The following is a 21,618-nucleotide window of genomic DNA, read 5'->3' on the forward strand; positions in this document are numbered from 1 at the left end:
ATCAACCACAACATTAGTCGACCACAACATTAGTACATTCCTGTTGTGGTTATAGTATGCAATCCTGAAGGTCTAGAATCAGTCCATCCCTTCATCCCTCCATCCACCCGTTCCTCCCTCTATCTATCAGTCCATCCCTTCATCCCTCCCACCCACCCATCTCTCCCACCATCTATCCATCTCTCCCTCCATCTCTCCATCATAGCAGTGTATTGATCATAGCTGAGTGGTGTAATGGGCCATCTCTCTGACCTCTGACCTCTGCTAGAGTGATGGGGTCAACCAACCAGTCATACCACCCATCTAACATCACCAGCATGTGTGTGTGTGTGTGTGTGTGTGTGTGTGTGTGTGTGTGTGTGTGTGTGTGTGTGTGTGTGTGTGTGTGTGTGTGTGTGTGTGTGTGTGTGTGTGTGTGTGTGTACTTACTTGTGAGCCCTCAGTGAAATCTCCTGCTTTTGTTATAAGATTATACACATCTTGTTGTCTAAAACAGTACATGATAATCATTCCTCCTAATCATCTACAGGTGTGTTGCCATAGCCCCTCCCTCCCCCTACCTCATTCCCTACTCTATCTCTCTATATGAATTACACCACTCCCTCCCCCTACCTCATTCCCTACTCTATCTCTCTATATGAATTACCCCACTCCCTCCCCTTACCTCATTCCCTACTCTATCTCTCTATATGAATTACCCCACTCCCTCCCCTACCTCATTCCCTACTCTATCTCTCTATATGAATTACCCCACTCCCTCCCCCTACCTCATTCCCTACTCTATCTCTCTATATGAATTACCCCACTCCCTCCCCCTACCTCATTCCCTACTCTATCTCTCTATATGAATTACCCCACTCCCTCCCCCTACCTCATTCCCTACTCTATCTCTCTATATGAATTACCCCACTCCCTCCCCCTACCTCATTCCCTACTCTATCTCTCTATATGAATTACCCCACTCCCTCCCCCTACCTCATTCCCTACTCTATCTCTCTATATGAATTACCCCACTCCCTCCCCCCTACCTCATTCCCTACTCTATCTCTCTATATGAATTACCCCACTCCCTCCATGTGTGTTCTTTCTCCCAGTGAATGAAGCATGTGTAATTGGTTCTCTCCACAGCAGCTAGAAGGAGCACAAAGGAATGAAACAAATGACATTTGCATTCAAGATGAGGTTAGGGTGTGTGAGAGAGAACGAGAGAGAGAGGGAAGCAATGCCCTTAGGCCCTAACCCTTCAGCTCTGCACTCCTTTCTCTTCTTCTCTTGTTCCTCCTCTCTACATCTCTGCCCCTCCCTATTTTCCATATTTCTGCTCTAACTCTCCCATCCAATCCTCTCCCCTCCCTCTATCTTTACCCTTTCTCCCCAATCTCTCTTTCCCATATCCCCCTCCCTCTCTCTCTTTCCCCTCACCCCCCTCTCACCCTCCTCCCCCTCACCCCTCTCTCACCCTCCTCCTTTCTATTCCATTGTATTGTCTTTCCAGAGAGTTCCATGGTTCACTGCTGTCTGGGTACTGGGTTCACTGCTGTCTGGGTACTGGGTTCACTGCTGTCTGGGTACTGGGTTCACTGCTGTCTGGGTACTGGGTTTACTGCTGTCTGGGTACTGGGTTCACTGCTGTCTGGGTACTGGGCTCACTGCTGTCTGGGTACTGGGTTCACTGCTGTCTGGGTACTGGGTTCACTGCTGTCTGGGTACTGGGTTCACTGCTGTCTGGGTACTGGGTTCACTGCTGTCTGGGTACTGGGTTCACTGCTTTCTGGGTTCACTGCTGTCTGGGTACTGGGTTCACTGCTGTAGGAGCTGGTAAAGGGAGAGGAGAAGGAGAGTAGAAGAGGAGAGAGGAGAAGAGGAGGAGGAGAGGAGAAGAGGAGGGAGAGACGAGGAGAGGAGAAGAGGAGGGAGAAAGGCTGTCTGATAGCTGGTAATAAGATGAGGTGGGTGGGGGGAGAGGGGGGAGGGAGAAGAGGAGGAGGAGAGGAGAAGAGGAGGGAGAAAGGCTGTCTGATAGCTGGTAATAAGATGAGGTGGGTGGGGGAGAGGGGAGAGGAGGGAGAAGAGGAGGAGGAGAAGAGGAGGAGGAGAGGAGGGAGAAAGGCTGTCTGATAGCTGGTAATAAGATGAGGTGGGTGGGGGAGAGGGGGAGGAGAGGAGGAGAGGAGGGAGAAAGGCTGTCTGATAGCTGGTAATAAGATGAGGTGGGTGGGGGAGAGGGGGAGGAGGGAGAAGAGGAGGAGGAGGAGAAGAGGAGGAGGAGAGGAGGGAGAAAGGCTGTCTGATAGCTGGTAATAAGATGAGGTGGGTGGGGGAGAGGGGGAGGAGAAGAGGAGGAGGAGAAGAGGAGGAGGAGAGGAGAAGAGGAGGGAGAGACGAGGAGAGGAGAAGAGGAGGGAGAGAAGAGGAGGAGGAGAAGAGGAGGGAGAGAGGAGAAGAGGAGGGAGAGGCTGTCTGATAGCTGGTAATAAGATGAGGTGGGTGGGGGAGAGGGGGAGGAGAGGAGAAGAGGAGGAGGAGGAGAGGAGGAGAGGAGGGAGAGACGAGGAGAGGAGAAGAGGAGGGAGAGAAGAGGAGGAGGAGAGGAGAAGAGGAGGGAGAGAGGAGAAGAGGAGGGAGAGGCTGTCTGATAGCTGGTAATAAGATGAGGTGGGTGGGGGAGTGGGGAGAGGAGGGAGAAGAGGAGGAGGAGAGGAGGGAGAAAGGCTGTCTGATAGCTGGTAATAAGATGAGGTGGGTGGGGGAGAGGGGGAGGAGGGAGAAGAGGAGGGAGAGGCTGTCTGATAGCTGGTAATAAGATGAGGTGGGTGGGGGAGAGGGGGAGGAGGGTATAGTTGATTAATAACTCAAAACCATATAATTGCAATTCTGTACAACCCAACTCTCTTTCTCTCTCACTCCCCCTTTCTCTCTCACACACTCCAGAGGATTCTATTTTCTGGCTTGATAAGCATTTCTCGTTTGTCTCCAATTTTGATCAATAAGGTTTGAACTCCTAGTTTTGTCTGATCTGACCCCCACTGTGTCTGTTTCCCCCCCATTCAGGGAGGGGATGGCCATTATCATCATCGGTGTGTGTGTGTGCACGCGTGCATGCACCTTTCATGCGTGTGTGTATATAATAGTGAGTGCTCATTCTCCCATTACAGTACAGTACATTACATTACTCTCCAGTATCTGAACCAGGTTTGTTTAGCAACGTTAGAATAACTAATGGTAGCTAACAAACTTTTGTACATCACACGGTTCCGTACAATTAAACTTATTTTAGCTCCCAAAAAACGTAAATACTTCCATGTCAACTGTAATATGAATACCATTGTAAAGCACAATTTCTCCCCTTTCCGGTAAAATCAATGGCGAGACCTTCATGATGCCCGTCTCTGCATGATTGAAGAAGGAAATGAGCTCCGTCGGGTCTTTTTAAAAATGGCGGGTGAGGAAGTGAAACCTACTGCGTCATAGTGAAGCCGTGTGGGGAAACCGATTTTTTTCGCACGATCTGTCAAACTTATCATCTCTAAATGTAAATAGAACACTTTAAAGAGTTTATATAATGTCATTACATATTATATCTATTTGAATGTTTGTGTCGAATTTGAATCAGATTTTTTTAGGGCGTTGCAAAAGTTATCTTCAGAAGTTAACAGCGGCTGTCGTGGTTTTGAGACTCATGATGGCTTGCAGTGATGACGCAAAAATGAATGCATTCAGTTGTACAATTGACTAGGTATCCCCGTTTCCCCTTACCCTGTCCATTTCCTGTTTTCGTCTGCGACAGAAGCGCTACACCTGGTGGAGAGAGGCTGTACGACACAGAATGAGTTGCATTATGCGTGCTGTACATTACATCATGACACATCACAATTTAACGTACAGCTTCAGAGGGGTCAGTTTTTTCAACTTTTTGGGATGTTACCATGTCAACCAACACTTGAATAGCAACATAGTTCACAACCTGGATGTTGATGCGACACAGTCGCTACAGTCCCATTAGTTTTCATTACAGCCTCGTTTGAATGACACGGTTGCGCAAATTTGTACGTAATGGAGTAAGTCACCGTTACTATGTGATGCATGATGAGGTTACTATGTGATGCATGATGAGGTTACTATGTGATGCATGATGAGGTTACTATGTGATGCATGATGAGGTTACTATGTGATGCATGATGAGGTTACTATGTGATGCATGATGAGGTTACTATGTGATGCATGATGAGGTTACTATGTGATGCATGATGAGGTCACTATGTGATGCATGATGAGGTCACTATGTGATGCATGATGAGGTTACTATGTGATGCATGATGAGGTTACTATGTGATGCATGATGAGGTTACTATGTGATGCATGATGAGGTTACTATGTGATGCATGATGAGGTTACTATGTGATGCATGATGAGGTTACTATGTGATGCATGATGAGGTTACTATGTGATGCATGATGAGGTTACTATGTGATGCATGATGAGGTTACTATGTGATGCATGATGAGGTTACTATGTGATGCATGATGAGGTTACTATGTGATGCATGATGAGGTTACTATGTGATGCATGATGAGGTTACTATGTGATGCATGATGAGGTTACTATGTGATGCATGATGAGGTCACTATGTGATGCATGATGAGGTCACTATGTGATGCATGATGAGGTTACTATGTGATGCATGATGAGGTTACTATGTGATGCATGATGAGGTCACTATGTGATGCATGACGAGGTTACTATGTGATGCATGACGAGGTTACTATGTGATGCATGATGAGGTTACTATGTGATGCATGATGAGGTCACTATGTGATGCATGATGAGGTTACTATGTGTTGCATGATGATGTCACTATGTGATGCATGATGAGGTTACTATGTGATGCATGATGAGGTTACTATGTGATGCATGATGATGTCACTATGTGATGCATGATGATGTCACTATGTGATGCATGATGATGTCACTATGTGATGCATGATGAGGTCACTATGTGATGCATGATGAGGTTACTATGTGATGCATGATGAGGTCACTATGTGATGCATGATGAGGTTACTATGTGATGCATGACGAGGTTACTATGTGATGCATGATGAGGTCACTATGTGATGCATGATGATGTCACTATGTGATGCATGATGAGGTCACTATGTGTTGCATGATGAGGTTACTATGTGATGCATGATGAGGTTACTATGTGATGCATGATGATGTCACTATGTGATGCATGATGATGTCACTATGTGATGCATGATGAGGTTACTATGTGATGCATGATGAGGTGAATGAGCATTTTGTTGAGATAGATGGTGATTACTAGATGGTCACTGATATACTGTCAATAACTACATACTGTATTTTATCAACATAACATACACAGCTCAGTAGATAACCACTCACTCGTTATAGAAACCATAGACTGCAATTCCTCTACATTTAACTCAGTGGATGGCTGGCCATTCGTCCCAGTAACGTTGACCTAAGTGGATAGGGTAATCATCTGAAGAGTGCTGCATAGCCCCAATGACTCGAGCCATTGATTTGAGAGACCCCTCTGTTGATGTATAAAGAGAGAAATTAGGATGTACAGTGCCTTTAGACAGATCTGTTTAGCAGACAGACACTCCTAATCAATGAAAGAGAGAGAGACTGTCACCAGCCAAGGAGGGCCTACAGCAGCACTTAGATATTCTGCAATGGGACCGGACAGTAAATCTCAGTAAGACCAAAATAATGGTGTTCCAAAAAAGGTCCAGTCGCCAGGACCACAAATACAAATTCCATCTAGACACCGTTGCCCTAGAGCACACAAAAAACTATACATACCTTGGCCTAAACACCACAGAGAATTTGAAAACAAATCCAATTTTGATAAACTCCCATATCTACTGGGTGAAATATCACAGTGTGCCATCACAGCAGCAAGATGTGTGACCTGTTGCCACAAGAAAAGGTCAACCAGTGAAGAACAAACACCATTGTAAATACAACCTATATTTATGTTTATTTATTTTCCCTTTTGTACTTTAACCACTTGTACATCGTTACAACACTGTATATATACATAATATGACATTTGTAATGTCTTTATTCTTTTGGAATTTCTGTGAGTGTAATGTTTACTGTTAATTTTTATTGTTTATTTCTCTTTTGTATATCATCTACTTCACTTGCTTGGCAATGTTAACCCATGTTTCCCATGCCAGTAAAGCCCCTTGAATTGAATTGAATTGAATTGAATTGAATTGAGAGAGAGAGAATAATATCGGGCCTTATGGTGATGTTCATTGTGTGTAGTTGAAGGTATAGATTTGGAAGAAGACTAAGTGCATCCCAAATGTCACCCTGCTCCCTATGTAGTGCCCATTATATAGGGAATAGGATGTCATTTGGGACACAAATTAACCCACTTGAGATGCGCACAGTTCTGGTGTGGAGACTTGTATAGTGTAGAAAGGGACTTTGGTCGTGAAGACAAAGAGTTAACTCTCTTTAATGTGATCGTCAAGAGCTAAACGTACAGGGTCTGTTAGAGGTGATGTGGCTCTGACTGACAGGCGCCGTGAGCACTGCGACGGTGTAGTGTGGGGGGCGAGGATTTAGCCCTATCATAAAGGAATTCTCCCCCCAGCCCGTAACTCATCCCGACACCTTTATTCCTTTTTATTATCAGGCCCATTGCAGCCAAACCCCAAGATGTGATTTACTCTGCCTGGCAGGCCTATAGGCACTGCAGCAGGAGAGACAGACGGAGGGTGGGAGGGAGAGTGGAAGGGAGTGAGAGAAAGGAAGCAGAGGTGGAGAGATGGAGGGTGGGAGAGGAAGGGAGGAGAGAGAAGAGAGAGAGAGAGAGAGGTAGATAAAGAGAGTCAAGAAGGAGGGATGAAGAGGAACGGAGAGAGGTAGACAGAATGGGAGAGAAAGGAGAAAAGATAGGAAAGACAGAAAGACAGGGAAGACAGAAAGCGAGAAATGAACGAAAGACAAGGAAAAACATATCTTGCTCTCCTACCTGCAATCCCTCCCCCTTATCCCTCATCTGCTCTCCTCCTCTCCACTCCTCCTTTCCTCCCCCACTCAATCCCCCCCTCCCCGTTCATCCCTCTCTCTCTAATGAGTTATTGGGCCTGTCTGGCCCAGGAAGAGAGCAACCATCTCTCCCCAGGCTGGCGCCCTGACAAGCCTAAATCACTACCCCCCCACCTCCCCCTCCATCCTCCCATCACCCCACCTTCCTCCATCTCTTCCCCTAGGTGTCCAGGACACCCCATCCCTCTCCCCCTCCCTCCCTCCCTCCCTCCCTCCCTACCCCCTGCCTGCCTGCCTGGCTGGCTGTCCTGAGGTGTGTAAAATATTAATGGTGGCCCATTGATTGGGGCAGGCGGCGTTAGGAGGCCATTTGTAGGAGGGCTCAGGTCTCATCCTGAACACAACAGACAGCTCATTGGTAGCTACAGCAGGAGGGAGGGAGGGAGGGAGTGAGGGGGCGGGCGGTACGGCACAGGTCTCAACTGAGGAGAGGTCCCCACTACAAGACAGCTCACTTACAGAGAGGGAGATGGAAGGAGAGAAGGGGAGGGAGGGAGGTGGAAGGAGAGAAGGGGAGACGGAAGGAGAGAAGGGGAGGCAGGGAGACGGAAGGGGAGGGAGGGAGACGGAAGGAGAGAAGGGGAGGCAGGGAGACGGAAGGGGAGGGAGGGAGACGGAAGGAGAGAAGGGGAGGCAGGGAGACGGAAGGGGAGGGAGGGAGACGGAAGGAGAGAAGGGGAGGCAGGGAGACGGAAGGGGGAGGGAGACGGAAGGAGAGAAGGGGAGGCAGGGAGACGGAAGGGGGGGAGGGAGACGGAAGGAGAGAAGGGGAGGCAGGGAGACGGAAGGGGAGAAGGGGAGGCAGGGAGACGGAAGGGGAGGGAGGGAGACGGAAGGAGAGAAGGGGAGGCAGGGAGACGGAAGGGGAGAAGGGGAGGCAGGGAGACGGAAGGGGAGGGAGGGAGACGGAAGGAGAGAAGGGGAGGCAGGGAGACGGAAGGGGGGAGGGAGACGGAAGGAGAGAAGGGGAGGCAGGGAGACGGAAGGGGGGGAGGGAGACGGAAGGGGAGGCAGGGAGACGGAAGGGGAGGGAGACGGAAGGAGAGAAGGGGAGGCAGGGAGACGGAAGGAGAGAAGGGGAGACGGAAGGAGAGAAGGGGAGGCAGGGAGACGGAAGGAGAGAAGGGGAGGCAGGGAGACGGAAGGGGAGAGAGACGGAAGGAGAGAAGGGGAGGCAGGGAGACGGAAGGGGAGGGAGGGAGACGGAAGGGGAGAAGGGGAGGCAGGGACACGGAAGGGGAGGGAGGGAGACGGAAGGGGAGAAGGGGAGGCAGGGAGACGGAAGGGGAGGGAGGGAGACGGAAGGAGAGAAGGGGAGGCAGGGAGACGGAAGGGGAGGGAGACGGAAGGAGAGAAGGGGAGGCAGGGAGACGGAAGGAGAGAAGGGGAGGCAGGGAGACGGAAGGAGAGAAGGGGAGACGGAAGGAGAGAAGGGGAGGCAGGGAGACGGAAGGAGAGAAGGGGAGGCAGGGAGACGGAAGGGGGGGAGGGAGACGGAAGGAGAGAAGGGGAGGCAGGGAGACGGAAGGGGAGGGAGGGAGACGGAAGGAGAGAAGGGGAGGCAGGGAGACGGAAGGGGAGAGAGACGGAAGGAGAGAAGGGGAGGCAGGGAGACGGGAGGAGGGGGTATTTTGTCAGAGCTGATGAGAGGATAGGGGGTTACTGGGTGCTTTCCTCTCTCTCTCTCCCTCTCTCCCTCTCTCCCCCTCTCTATCTCAGACTCCTGTCTCTGTGACGGCTGTCAGTTGCCGTGACGAGGAAACATTGTGGTAATAATATTCTACAGCTGCGTCTCACTCCACCTCGCTCTGTAATTGGTACATTGGTGGAATGAAACAGGATCCCACACTACCTAAAATGGACAAAAGAGACATGGTGTGTGTGTGTGTGTGTGTGTGTGTGTGTGTGTGTGTGTGTGTGTGTGTGTGTGTGCAACACCTGGCTGACAGTGTGTCTTGCTGTCTGTGCTGTAACATCTCTCTCTGTCACTGCTGCCGCCTGAGAGGAGATGAGCTGCCATGTGTTCTGTTACTCATCCATCACATATGGCAGAACACAACCACACATATATACAGACCAAAGACAGAGCACACACACACACACAGACCAAAGACAGAGCACACACACACACACAGACCAAAGACAGAGCACACACACACACACAGACCAAAGACAGAGCACACACACACACACACAGACCAAAGACAGAGCACACACACACACACAGACCAAAGACAGAGCACACACACACACACACACACAGACCAAAGACAGAGCACACACATACAGACCAAAGACAGAGCACACACACAGACCAAAGACAGAGCACCCACACACACACAGACCAAAGACAGAGCACACACACAGAGACCAAAGACAGAGCACACACACAGAGAGATGAAGAAAAGAGACACCCACATAGACACAACCATTGTCTGTCAATATGTTGCTGGCTGTCTCCCTTTATCAACCCTCTCCCTCCGTTTGTGTTTAAATGGCCCAGTCAGGATAACATCATGGTTTGTGTTTAAATGGCCCAGTCAGGGTAATATCATGGTTTGTGTTTAAATGGCCCAGTCAGGATAACATCTTGGTTTGTGTTTAAATGGCCCAGTCAGGGTAATATCATGGTTTGTGTTTAAATGGCCCAGTCAGGGTAATATCATGGTTTGTGTTTAAATGGCCCAGTCAGGGTAATATCATGGTTTGTGTTTAAATGGCCCAGTCAGGGTAATATCATGGTTTGTGTTTAAATGGCCCAGTCAGGATAATATCATGGTTTGTGTTTAAATGGCCCAGTCAGGGTAATATCATGGTTTGTGTTTAAATGGCCCAGTCAGGATAACATCATGGTTTGTGTTTAAATGGCCCAGTCAGGGTAATATCATGGTTTGTGTTTAAATGGCCCAGTCAGGGTAATATCATGGTTTGTGTTTAAATGGCCCAGTCAGGATAACATCATGGTTTGTGTTTAAATGGCCCAGTCAGGGTAATATCATGGTTTGTGTTTAAATGGCTCAGTCAGGGTAATATCATGGTTTGTGTTTAAATGGCCCAGTCAGGGTAATATCATGGTTTGTGTTTAAATGGCCCAGTCAGGGTAATATCATGGTTTGTGTTTAAATGGCCCAGTCAGGATAACATCTTGGTTTGTGTTTAAATGGCCCAGTCAGGGTAATATCATGGTTTGTGTTTAAATGGCCCAGTCAGGGTAATATCATGGTTTGTGTTTAAATGGCCCAGTCAGGGTAATATCATGGTTTGTGTTTAAATGGCCCAGTCAGGGTAATATCATGGTTTGTGTTTAAATGGCCCAGTCAGGATAATATCATGGTTTGTGTTTAAATGGCCCAGTCAGGGTAATATCATGGTTTGTGTTTAAATGGCCCAGTCAGGATAACATCATGGTTTGTGTTTAAATGGCCCAGTCAGGGTAATATCATGGTTTGTGTTTAAATGGCCCAGTCAGGGTAATATCATGGTTTGTGTTTAAATGGCCCAGTCAGGATAACATCATGGTTTGTGTTTAAATGGCCCAGTCAGGGTAATATCATGGTTTGTGTTTAAATGGCTCAGTCAGGGTAATATCATGGTTTGTGTTTAAATGGCCCAGTCAGGGTAATATCATGGTTTGTGTTTAAATGGCCCAGTCAGGGTAATATCATGGTTTGTGTTTAAATGGCCCAGTCAGGGTAATATCATGGTTTGTGTTTAAATGGCCCAGTCAGGGTAATATCATGGTTTGTGTTTAAATGGCCCAGTCAGGGTAATATCATGGTTTGTGTTTAAATGGCCCAGTCAGGATAACATCATGGTTTGTGTTTAAATGGCCCAGTCAGGGTAATATCATGGTTTGTGTTTAAATGGCCCAGTCAGGGTAATATCATGGTTTGTGTTTAAATGGCCCAGTCAAGACCTGTGATAGGATCTCTCTGTTATTCAACAACATTGTTTATACCTAAACTGAATGAAAATGGTTGCTTAGATTTTCCGTTGTTTGTTTTCAGGGTTAGCTCTCCTATCAGACAATCACATATTCATATCCCTCATTGTTCTTTTAAAGATAAGTGGGGTTTAATCCCCCATAACAGTTCGTAATAGTGTGTTTTATTCACGTTCAATTACCACACGCCTAGTTGACCTCCGCTCCCATCTCACAGAACCTAGCCTTGCGTTTTATTGGAACATGTGCTACGATGTCTCAGTCCTACGCACACACACACACACACACACACACACACACACACACACACACACACACACACACACACACACACACACACACACACACACACTAGCTGGCAGGATGAATTGCAGTGAGAGACTATTAAAGCGCGTGTGACAGGGGTCTCCATCTCTGCTCTCCTCCTGTAGAGTTTCATTCAGAACCCATTTGTCTCCTCCATAGATTTCCTATTTTTAATGGAACCGAGCACATGGCAGGGTGAGGGGGGACAGGGGTGAGGCAAGGTGGTGAGGGACGGGGGTGAGGGGGGACAGGGGTGAGGTGAAGTGGTGAAGGTTAGGGGTGAGGGGGGCCTGGGGTGAGGTGAAGTGGTGAAGGGTGGGGGTGAGGGGGGGACAGTGGTGAGGCAAGGTGGTGAGGAGCGAGGATGAGTGTGGGACAGGGGTGAGGTGAAGTGGTGAAGGGTGGGGGTGAGGGGGGCCTGGGGTGAGGTGAGGCGGGACGGGGTGAGGCAAGGTAGTGAGGGGCGGGGATGAGCGTGGGACAGGGGTCAGGTGAAGGGTGGGGTGAGGGGGGACAGGGGTGTGGTGAAGTGATGAAGGGTGGGGGTGAGGGGGACAGAGATGAGGGGAGGTGGTGAGGGGTGGGGGTGGGGGAGGACAGGGGTGAGGTGAAGTGATGAAGGGTGGGGGTGAGGTGAAGTGGTGAAGGGTGGGGGTGAGGGGTGGGGTGAAGTGGTGAAGGATGGGGTGAGGGGGGACAGGGATGAGGGGAGGTGGTGAGGGGTGGGGGTGAGGGGTGGGGGTGAAGTGGTGAAGGATGGGGGTGAGGGGGGACAGGGATGAGGGAAGGTGGTGAGGGGTGGGGGTGAAGGATGGGGGTGAGGCATCGGGGTGTTGAATAATAGATACTCCTCGTTCCCAGTTCCCTCGCCCCGGGGTGTGTGTGTCACTCTCCACCACAACGAGGTATAGGAGAAATCCTCTTGGCGCCTTGTGGCGGCTCTGGACTCTGAGTGCCACTTTGCCGAGAAAGGGGGGTGGGGGGGTATGTTAGACTGTCCATTTTCCATTATCACTGGACTATCGTGGTAACCCCTCAACCCCCACCCACGGCAAAGGACGTTTAGCATGAAGAGCGGGTGAGTACGGTGTGAGGTTGATATATCGCCGTGGCCAGGCGGGAATGAATAGGCTGGTAATTACTCGGTAAAAAGGCTGGTCGGACAAAAAGAGCAGCGCTATAATTTTAATTGTTTTGTTTCCCTGCAGCCAGAGCTGATTGACACCTAGCCAATGGGAACCCTTATTTATATCCATCCAGCTAATTGTAAAATTGAATAACGTTCTTGGGGAGGGGATTGATTGATCGATTTCTCTCTCTCTCTCTCTCTCTCTCTCTCTCTCTCTCTCTCTCTCTCTCTCTCTCTCTCTCTCTCTCTCTCTCTCTCTCTCTCTCTCTCTCTCTCTCTCTCTCTCTCTCTCTCTCTCTCTCTCTCTCTCTCTCTCTCTCTCTCTCTCTCTCTCTCTCTCTCTCTCTCTCTCAAACATTATTGACATGGAAAGTTAAATTACTTAAATTGTCAAAGTATACATATAACAAAAATGGTGGGACCAACAGCAATAATAACAGTAGTAGTGGACATGGGATTACCATTAACAACAACTACAACAACAATATTAATCAGAACAACAATACATTAAAGCAATGGTAGCAGACCAGTCTCAACATGACATGGTATGAAAGCCAAAACAAAACGGAAAATATTTTTGACATAACATTGCACTTTCACTGGCTGTCCCTCAGGTTGTGGCAGGAGGACACATATTTGGGTTTTCACCCAATAAATATTAGATTTTTTCTGCCTCTTTTATAATTTCAAATTCTTTGAACTGAATGATAATATTGGGAAAGAAAGATTTTATTACTTAGGTCTGAGTATTTGTCACATTGTAATAGGAAATGCAGCTCTGTCTCTACCTCTCCCCTGGAGCAGAGTGAGCACAGCCTGTCCTCTCTGGGCAGCCAGGTTTGTCTGTGACGACCTGTCTCTATAGCCAGACTGTCCTCTCTGGGCAGCCAGGTTTGTCTGTGACGACCGGTCTCTATAGCCAGACTGTCCTCTCTGGGCAGCCAGGTTTGTCTGTGACGACCGGTCTCTATAGCCAGACTGTCCTCTCTGGGCAGCCAGGTTTGTCTGTGACGACCGGTCTCTATAGCCAGACTGTGCTCTCTGAGTCTGTACCTAGTCAGTGTTTTCCTCAGTTTTCCATCAGTCACAGTGGTCAGATAGTCTGCCACCATGGACTGTCTGTTTAGAGCCAAATAGCATTGAAGTTTTCTTTGAGTTTTTGTGGTGTCTTTCTAATAGGTGATATATATATTTTTTTTTTTGTGATGATTTGGTTGGGCCAGATTTTCTGATTGATGTCTTAAGGCTCTATGGGGTTGGTTTGGGTTGGTGAACTGATCCTCAGAACCAGCTGGCTGAGGGGACTCTTCTCTGGTTTCATCTTTTGACATTGTAGAGCTGTGTGATGGAAAGTTTTGGGGTCACTTGTTTTTAGATGGTTGTAAAATGTGGTGGCTCTTTTTTCTATTCGAATGAGGAGGGGGTATTGGCCCAATTCTGCTCTATGTGCGTTATTTGAAGGTTTTCTTTGCATTTGCAATAGTCTTGCAAAACTGTGCAGGCAGTATTTCGATTGGATGTTTGTCCCATTTGGTGAATTCGTTATTAGACAGCGGACCCCATACTTCACTGCCATATAGAGCAACTGGTTCTATAACTGATTGGAAGATTTTGAGCCAGATTCTAATCGGTGTAGCCGTGGCTAAGGGGGTCCAGGGTGCTGGTCCCGGGTGTTGTCTCAGTGATCTCGGCGGGTTGGAGATTGCTCCGCTGTTCCTGGGTGGAGAGGTCGGGCTGCGGTTTAAAGCGACATCCTTGAGAGTCTTGGCAAGGATGGGGACTGTCTCCCTGTACAGGTGAACATGGTCATAGAGACAGTCCAGACCGAGGGTGGGATGGTGGGCCAGGTGTACATTGGGTCATAGAGACAGTCCAGACCAAGGGTGGGATGGTGGGCCAGGTGTACATTGGGTCGCAGGGCACAGGCTGGTGTTTATTCTTTGGATTGTGGCAGGGTGGAAGTTCTTCCTCTGTAGAAGGGTTGACATCACAATCCTTGAGTTGGGGAAGATTGCGAAGGTCTTCTCAATCCCTCCCTGTAGTGAAGTTGCCACCCTCTCCTGCTGAGCACGCAGGTCGTTGCTGTTGATTATGTGGCTTGTCGACCCGAGATGGGCCTTATCGAGCAGCTCCATGGCACACTGCGTTGTTGGGCACCACACCTTTCTCCTTTTATGTCTAGGGAAAAGTTTATTCTCCTAAACAAACTTCCATTTGAGTCTATTAACAAGACAATATCAGCCAGTGTTTCTTCTGGAACAGAGGGGGTAGAGTGGAGGCTGGTGGGTGTTGGAGCTGGGGTGGGGCTGGTCTGTTTCTTCTGGAACAGAGGGGGTAGAGTGGAGGCTGGTGGGTGTTGGAGCTGGGGTGGGGCTGGTCTGTTTCTTCTGGAACAGAGGGGGTAGAGTGGGGGGCTGGTGGGTGTTGGAGCTGGGGTGGGGCTGGTCTGTTTCTTCTGGAACAGAGGGGGTAGAGTGGGGGGCTGGTGGGTGTTGGAGCTGGGGTGGGGCTGGTCTGTTTCTTCTGGACTGGAGGGGGTAGAGTGGAGGCTGGTGGGTGTTGGAGCTGGGGTGGAGCTGGTCTGTTTCTTCTGGACTGGAGGGGGTAGAGTGGAGGCTGGTGGGTGTTGGAGCTGGGGTGGAGCTGGTCTGTTTCTTCTGGACTGGAGGGGGTAGAGTGGAGGCTGGTGGGTGTTGGAGCTGGGGTGGAGCTGGTCTGTTTCTTCTGGACTGGAGGGGGTAGAGTGGAGGCTGGTGGGTGTTGGAGCTGGGGTGGGGCTGGTCTGTTTCTTCTGGAACAGAGGGGGTAGAGTGGAGGCTGGTGGGTGTTGGAGCTGGGGTGGGGCTGGTCTGTTTCTTCTGGACTGGAGGGGGTAGAGTGGAGGCTGGTGGGTGTTGGAGCTGGGGTGGGGCTGGTCTGTTTCTTCTGGACTGGAGGGGGTAGGGTGGAGGCTGGTGGGTGTTGGAGCTGGGGTGGGGCTGGTCTGTTTCTTCTGGACTGGAGGGGGTAGAGTGGAGGCTGGTGGGTGTTGGAGCTGGGGTGGGGCTGGTCTGTTTCTTCTGGAACAGAGGGGGGTAGAGTGGGGGGGCTGGTGGGTGTTGGAGCTGGGGTGGGGCTGGTCTGTTTCTTCTGGACTGGAGGGGGTAGAGTGGAGGCTGGTGGGTGTTGGAGCTGGGGTGGGGCTGGTCTGTTTCTTCTGGACTGGAGGGGGTAGAGTGGAGGCTGGTGGGTGTTGGAGCTGGGGTGGGGCTGGTCTGTTTCTTCTGGACTGGAGGGGGTAGAGTGGAGGCTGGTGGGTGTTGGAGCTGGGGTGGGGTTGGTCTGTGCCGATGCTGCTGTCAGTGGGAGGCTGCTCTGTGGGCTGGGGGAGGCGTGCAGCAGGCAAGGCTCAGGAGGCCTGGCTCGTTAAGGTGGACTCTGCTGTGTTAGTGAAGGTCACAGAGTGGTGATCTAGATGCACCTGCAGCCTGTCCTCTGTTCTTTGTTCTCTCCTGCAGCTCTCTCTCTCTCTCTCTCTCTCTCTCTCTCTCTCTCTCTCTCTCTCTCTCTCTCTCTCTGTCCATCTCTCTCTCTCTCTCTCTGTCCATCTCTCTCTCTCTCTCTCTCTCTCTCTCTCTCTCTCTCTCTCTCTCTCTCTCTGTCCATCTCTCTCTCTCTCTCTCTCTCTCTCTGTCCATCTCTCTCTCTCTCTCTCTGTCCATCTTCCTCTCTCTCTCTCTCTCTCTCTCTCTCTCTGTCCATCTCTCTCTCTCTCTCTCTCTCTGTCCATCTCTCTCTCTCTCTCTCTCTCTCTCTCTGTCCATCTCTCTCTCTCTCTCTCTCTCTCTCTCTCTCTCTGTCCATCTCTCTCTCTCTCTCTCTCTGTCCATCTCTCTCTCTCTCTCTCTGTCCATCTCTCTCTCTCTCTCTCTGTCCATCTCTCTCTCTCTCTCTCTCTCAGTATAAGGGTTTTATTGGCATGGGAAACAGAGGGTGACATTGCCAAAGCAAGTGAATTTAACTAGACAAGTCAGTTAAGAACAAATTCTTATTTACAATGACGGCCTACTCCGGCCAAACCCGGACGACGCTGGGCCAATTGTGCGCCACCCTATGGGACTCCCAATAATGGCAGGTTGTGACACAGCCTGGAATCGAACCAGGGTTGTATTTCGAATGGTGTTTGTTCTTCACTGTTGACCTTTTCTTGTGGCAACAGGTCACAAATCTCGCTGCTGTGATGGCACACTGTGGTATTTCACCCAGTAGATATGGGAGTTTATCAAAATTGGATTTGTTTTCAAATTCTTTGTGGGTCTATGTAATCTGAGGGGAATATGTGTCTCTAATATGGTCATACATTTGGCAGGAGGTTAGGAAGTGCAGCTCAGTTTCCACCTCATTTTGTGGGCAGTGTGCACATAGCCTGTCTTCTCTTAAGAGCTCTTCTCTTGAGAGCCCGGTCTGCCTACGGTGGCCTTTCTCAATAGCAAGGCTATGCTCACTGTACATAGTCAAAGATTTCCTTAAGTTTGGGTCAGTCACAGTGGTCAGGTATTCTGCCACTGTGTACTCTCTGTTTAGGGCCAAATAGCATTCTAATTTGTCTAATAATTATATTTTTGGTTTCTCATGATTTGGTTGGGTCTAATTGTGTCGCTGTCTTGGGGCTTTGTAGGGTCTGTCCCTCTCTTTCGGCTTCTTGCCGACCTGCCAACCTTCCTTTTCACTCATCCTGGTCCCTTAACCTCCCTATCTCTCTCCCCCTGTGCTTCTCTCCTTCTCTCTCTGTCTCTCTCTCCCTTTCTGTCTCTCCCCCTGTCCTTCTCTCCCTCTCTCCCTTTCTCTGTCTCTCTCTCCCCTGTCCTTCTCTCCCCCTTTCTCTCTCTTTCTCCCCCTGTCCTTCTCTCCCTCTCTCCCTCCCTCTCTCCCTTTCTCTGTCTGTCTGTCTGTCTGTCTGTCTCTCTCTCTGTGTGTGTGTGTCTGTCTCTCTCTGTGTGTGTGTGTGTGTGTGTGTGTGTGTGTGTGTGTGTGTGTGTGTGTGTGTGTGTGTGTGTGTGTGTGTGTGTGTGTGTGTGAGAGAGAGAGAGACTAGGGTAATTGAGCTCAGAGGGTTTTCTGTCTTCAGTGGCAGAGAGGAAATTAGAATCTTCAGAATCCATTAGAGATGCCTCTCCACAGTCGCTGTTGATGTGTTTGTGCGTGGCACCCTATTCCCTATGTTGTGCACTACTTTTGACCAGGGCCCTATATAAGGAATAGGATGCCATTTTCTTTATAATTCAAATGAAAGCTGTTGAGGTTCGCTAATATACTTGATACAGTATGTATTTTAACCAATTAATAACTGACCTGTTGCAAAAGAATACGAAATAAACATATTATACTCTTAAGTAATTTCATTGGATGAGATAAAATACCTGTTCTTTGTGCATTGCATCATCCATGACTTAATCAGTCATGTCATGTTTAGTGTGTGTGTGTGCACACGCGTTTGTGTGTTATACAGGTGTGCTGAATGCTTCTCTGACACTGAGTGAGTGTAACTCCACAGGATGCAAATATAGAGAGAGGGGATGGAGGGAAGAGATGGGGAGAAAATGAGAAAGAACAGCAGATGGTCTCATGCATCCTCTCTATGGAGCAATCACTCTCTCTGCCCCTCTATCCCTCTTTCTCTCTCCCTTTATCTCTTCATCTCACCATCTCTGTCTTTCTCCCCCTCTCTCTCTCTCCCTCTTTCTCTCTCCCTTTATCTCTTCATCTCACCATCTCTCTGTCTTTCTCCCCCTCTCTCTCTCTCCCTCTTTCTCTCTCCCTTTATCTCTTCATCTCACCATCTCTCTGTCTTTCTCCCCCTCTCTCTCTCTCCCTTTCTCTCTCCCTTTATCTCTTCATCTCACCATCTCTCTCTGTTTTACTCCCCCTCTCTCTGCCTGTTCATTTGCACAAATCTGCACAGCACAGTGCATATGAAGGTGTGCTTACAGAAACTCACAGCACAGTGCATATGTAGGTGTGCTTACAGAAACTCACAGCACAGTGCATTTGGAAAGTATTCAGACCCCTTTACTTTTTCCACATTGTTAGTTTACAGCCTAATTCTAAAATTGATTAAATACGTTTTTTTCCCTCATCAATTTAATCACAATATCCCATAATGGCAAATCGAAACAGATTTTTTGAAAAACTAACTAACTTATTTACATAAGTATTCAGACCCTTTGCTATGAGACTTGAAATGGAGCTCAGGTGCATCCTGTTTCCATTGATCATCCTTGAGATGTTTCTACAACTTGATTGGAATCCACCTGCGGTAAATTCAATTGATTGGACATGATTTGGAAAGGCACACACCTGTCTAAATAAGGTCAGTTGACAGTGTATGTCAGAGTGAAAACCAAGCCATGAGGTCAAATGAATTGTCCGTAGAGCTCCAAGACAGGATTGTGTCGAGGCACAGATCTGGGGATGGGTACCAAAAAATGTCTGCAGCATTGAAGGTCCCCAAAAACACAGTGGCCTCCATCATTCTTAAATGGAAGAAGTTTGGAACCATCAAGACTCTTCCTAGAGCTGGCCGCCCGGCCAAACAAGCAATCGGGGGAGAAGGGTCTTGGTCATGGAGGTGACCAAGAACCCGATGGTCACTCTGACAGAGCCCGAGAGTTCCTCTGTGGAAATGGGAGAACCTTCCAGAAGGACAACCATCTCCGCAGCACTCCACCAATCAGGCCTTTATGGTAGAGTGACCAGACTGAAGCCCCTCCTCAGTAAAAGGCACATGACAGCCCGCTTGGAGTTTGACAGAAGGCATCTAAAGGACTCTCAGACCATGAGAAACAAGATTCTCCGGTCTGACGCAACCACGATTGAACTCTTTGGCCTTAATACCAAGAGCATCCCGGAGTCACCTCTTCACTATTGACGTTGACACTGGTGTTTTGCGGGTACTATTTAATGAAGCTGCCAGTTGAGGACTTGTGAGGCGTCTGTTTCTCAAACTAGACACTCTAATGTACTTGTCCTCCTGCTCAGTTGTGCACCGGGGCCTCCCACTCCTCTTTCTATTCTGGTTAGAGCCAGTTTGCTCTGTTCTGTGAAGGGAGTAGTACACGGCATTGTACGAGATCTTCAGTTTCTTGGCAATTTCTCGCATGAAATAGCCTTAGTTTCACAGAACAAGAATAGACTGATGATTTTCAGAAGAAAGTTCTTTGTTTCTGGCCATTTTGAGCCTGTAATCGAACCCACAAATGCTGATGCTCCAGACACTCAACTAGTCTAAAGAAGGCCAGTTCTATTGCTTCTTTAATCAGGACAACAGTTTTCAGCTGTGCTAACATAATTGCAAAAGGGTTTTCTAATGATCACTTAGCCTTTTAAAATGATAAACTTGGATTAGCTAACACAACGTGCCATTGGAACACAGGAGTGATGGTTGCTGACAATGGGCCTCTGTACGCCTATGTAGATATTCCATAAGAAATCTGCTGTTTCCAGCTACAATAGTCATTTACAACATTAACATTGTCTACACTGTATTTCTGATCAATTTGATGTTATTTTAATGGTCAAAAATGTGCTTTTACTTCAAAAACAAGGACATTTCTAAGTGACCCCAAACCTTTCAATGGAAGTGTATGTAAATGTGATATTTCAGTTTTTAACCTCTTTTTGCTTTGTCATTATGGAGTATTGTGTGTAGATAGATAACTTTTTTTTTCATCATCAATTTTAGAATAAGGCTGTAACGTTACAAAATGTGGAAAAAGTCAAGGGGTCTGAATACTTTCTGAATGCAACTGTATCAGTGGGTTGTGAAGAGCTAACAATCTGATCAGATTCACTCAGATTCACTTCAAATCAAATCAAATCAAATGTATTTTTATATAGCCCTTCGTACATCAGCTGATATTCTCAAAGTGCTGTACAGAAACCCAGCCTAAAACCCCAAACAGCAAGCAAAGCATGTGAAAGAAGCACGGTGGCTAGGAAAAACTCCCTAGGAAAAACTCCCTAGAAAGGCCAAAAACCTAGGAAGAAACCTAGAGAGGAACCAGGCTATGAGGGGTGGCCAGTCCTCTTCTGGCTGTGCAGGGTGGATATTATAACAGAACATGGTCAAAATGTTAAAATGTTCATAAATGACCAGCATGGTCAAATAATAATAATCATAGTAGTTGTCGAGGGTGCAACAAGCACGTCCGGTGAACAGGTCAGGGTTCCATAGCCGCAGGCAGAACAGTTGAAACTGGAGCAGCAGCACGGCCAGGTGGACTGGGGACAGCAAGGAGTCATCATACCAGGTAGTCCTGAGGCATGGTCCTAGGGCTCAGGTCCTCCGAGAGAAAGACAGAAAGAGAGAAAGAGAGAATTAGAGAGAGCATATTTAAATACACACAGGACACCGGATAAGACAAGAGAAATACTCCAGATGTAACAGACTGACCCTAGCCCCCCGACACATAAACTACTGCAGCATAAATACTGGAGGCTGAGACAGGAGGGATCAGAAGACACTGTGGCCCCATCCGATGATACCCCGGACAGGGCCAAACAGGCAGGATATAACCCCACCCACTTTGCCAAAGCACAGCCCCCACACCACTAGAGGGATGTCTCCAACCACCAACTTACCGTCCTAAGACAAGGCCGAGTATAGCCCACAACGATCTCCGCCATGGCACAACCCAAGGGGGGGGGCGCCAACCCAGACAGGAAGACCACGTCAGTGACTCAACCCACTCAAGTGACGCACCCCTCCCATGGACGGCATGGAAGAACACCAGTAGGCCAGTGACTCAGCCTCTGTAAAAGGGTTAGAGGCAGAGAATCCCAGTGGAAAGAGGGGAACCGGCAAGGCAGAGACAGCAAGGGCGGTTCGTTGCTCCAGCCTTTCCGTTCACCTTCACACTCCTGGGCCAGACTATACTTAATCATAGGACCTACTGAAGAGATAAGTCTTCAGTAAAGACTTAAAGGTTGAGACTGAGTCTGCGTCTCTCACATTGGTAGGCAGACCATTCCATAAAAATGGAGCTCTATAGGAGAAAGCCCTACCTCCAGCCGTTTGCTTAGAAATTCTAGGGACAATTAGGAGGCCTGCGTCTTGTGACCGTAGCGTACGTGTAGGTATGTACGGCAGGACCAAATCGGAAAGATA

At 48.5% G+C, this 21,618-nt stretch overlaps 1 protein-coding gene across 1 annotated transcript; it reads right to left on the minus strand.

Annotated features, from left to right (window-relative positions):
- Positions 1 to 11,514: 11,514 nt before the first annotated feature.
- LOC123726599 (proline-rich extensin-like protein EPR1) lies at positions 11,515 to 17,899 on the minus strand. The gene is made up of 3 exons (XM_045693710.1): positions 17,873 to 17,899; positions 14,682 to 15,834; positions 11,515 to 12,302 (listed from the first exon to the last, which is right to left on the minus strand). Exons 1-3 carry the CDS (start codon positions 17,897 to 17,899, stop codon positions 11,515 to 11,517), a joined length of 1,968 nt encoding a protein of 655 aa, XP_045549666.1.
- Positions 17,900 to 21,618: the final 3,719 nt, after the last annotated feature.

Source organism: Salmo salar, chromosome ssa14 (assembly GCF_905237065.1).
Source record: "Salmo salar chromosome ssa14, Ssal_v3.1, whole genome shotgun sequence".
Taxonomy (NCBI): Eukaryota; Metazoa; Chordata; class Actinopteri; order Salmoniformes; family Salmonidae; genus Salmo; species Salmo salar.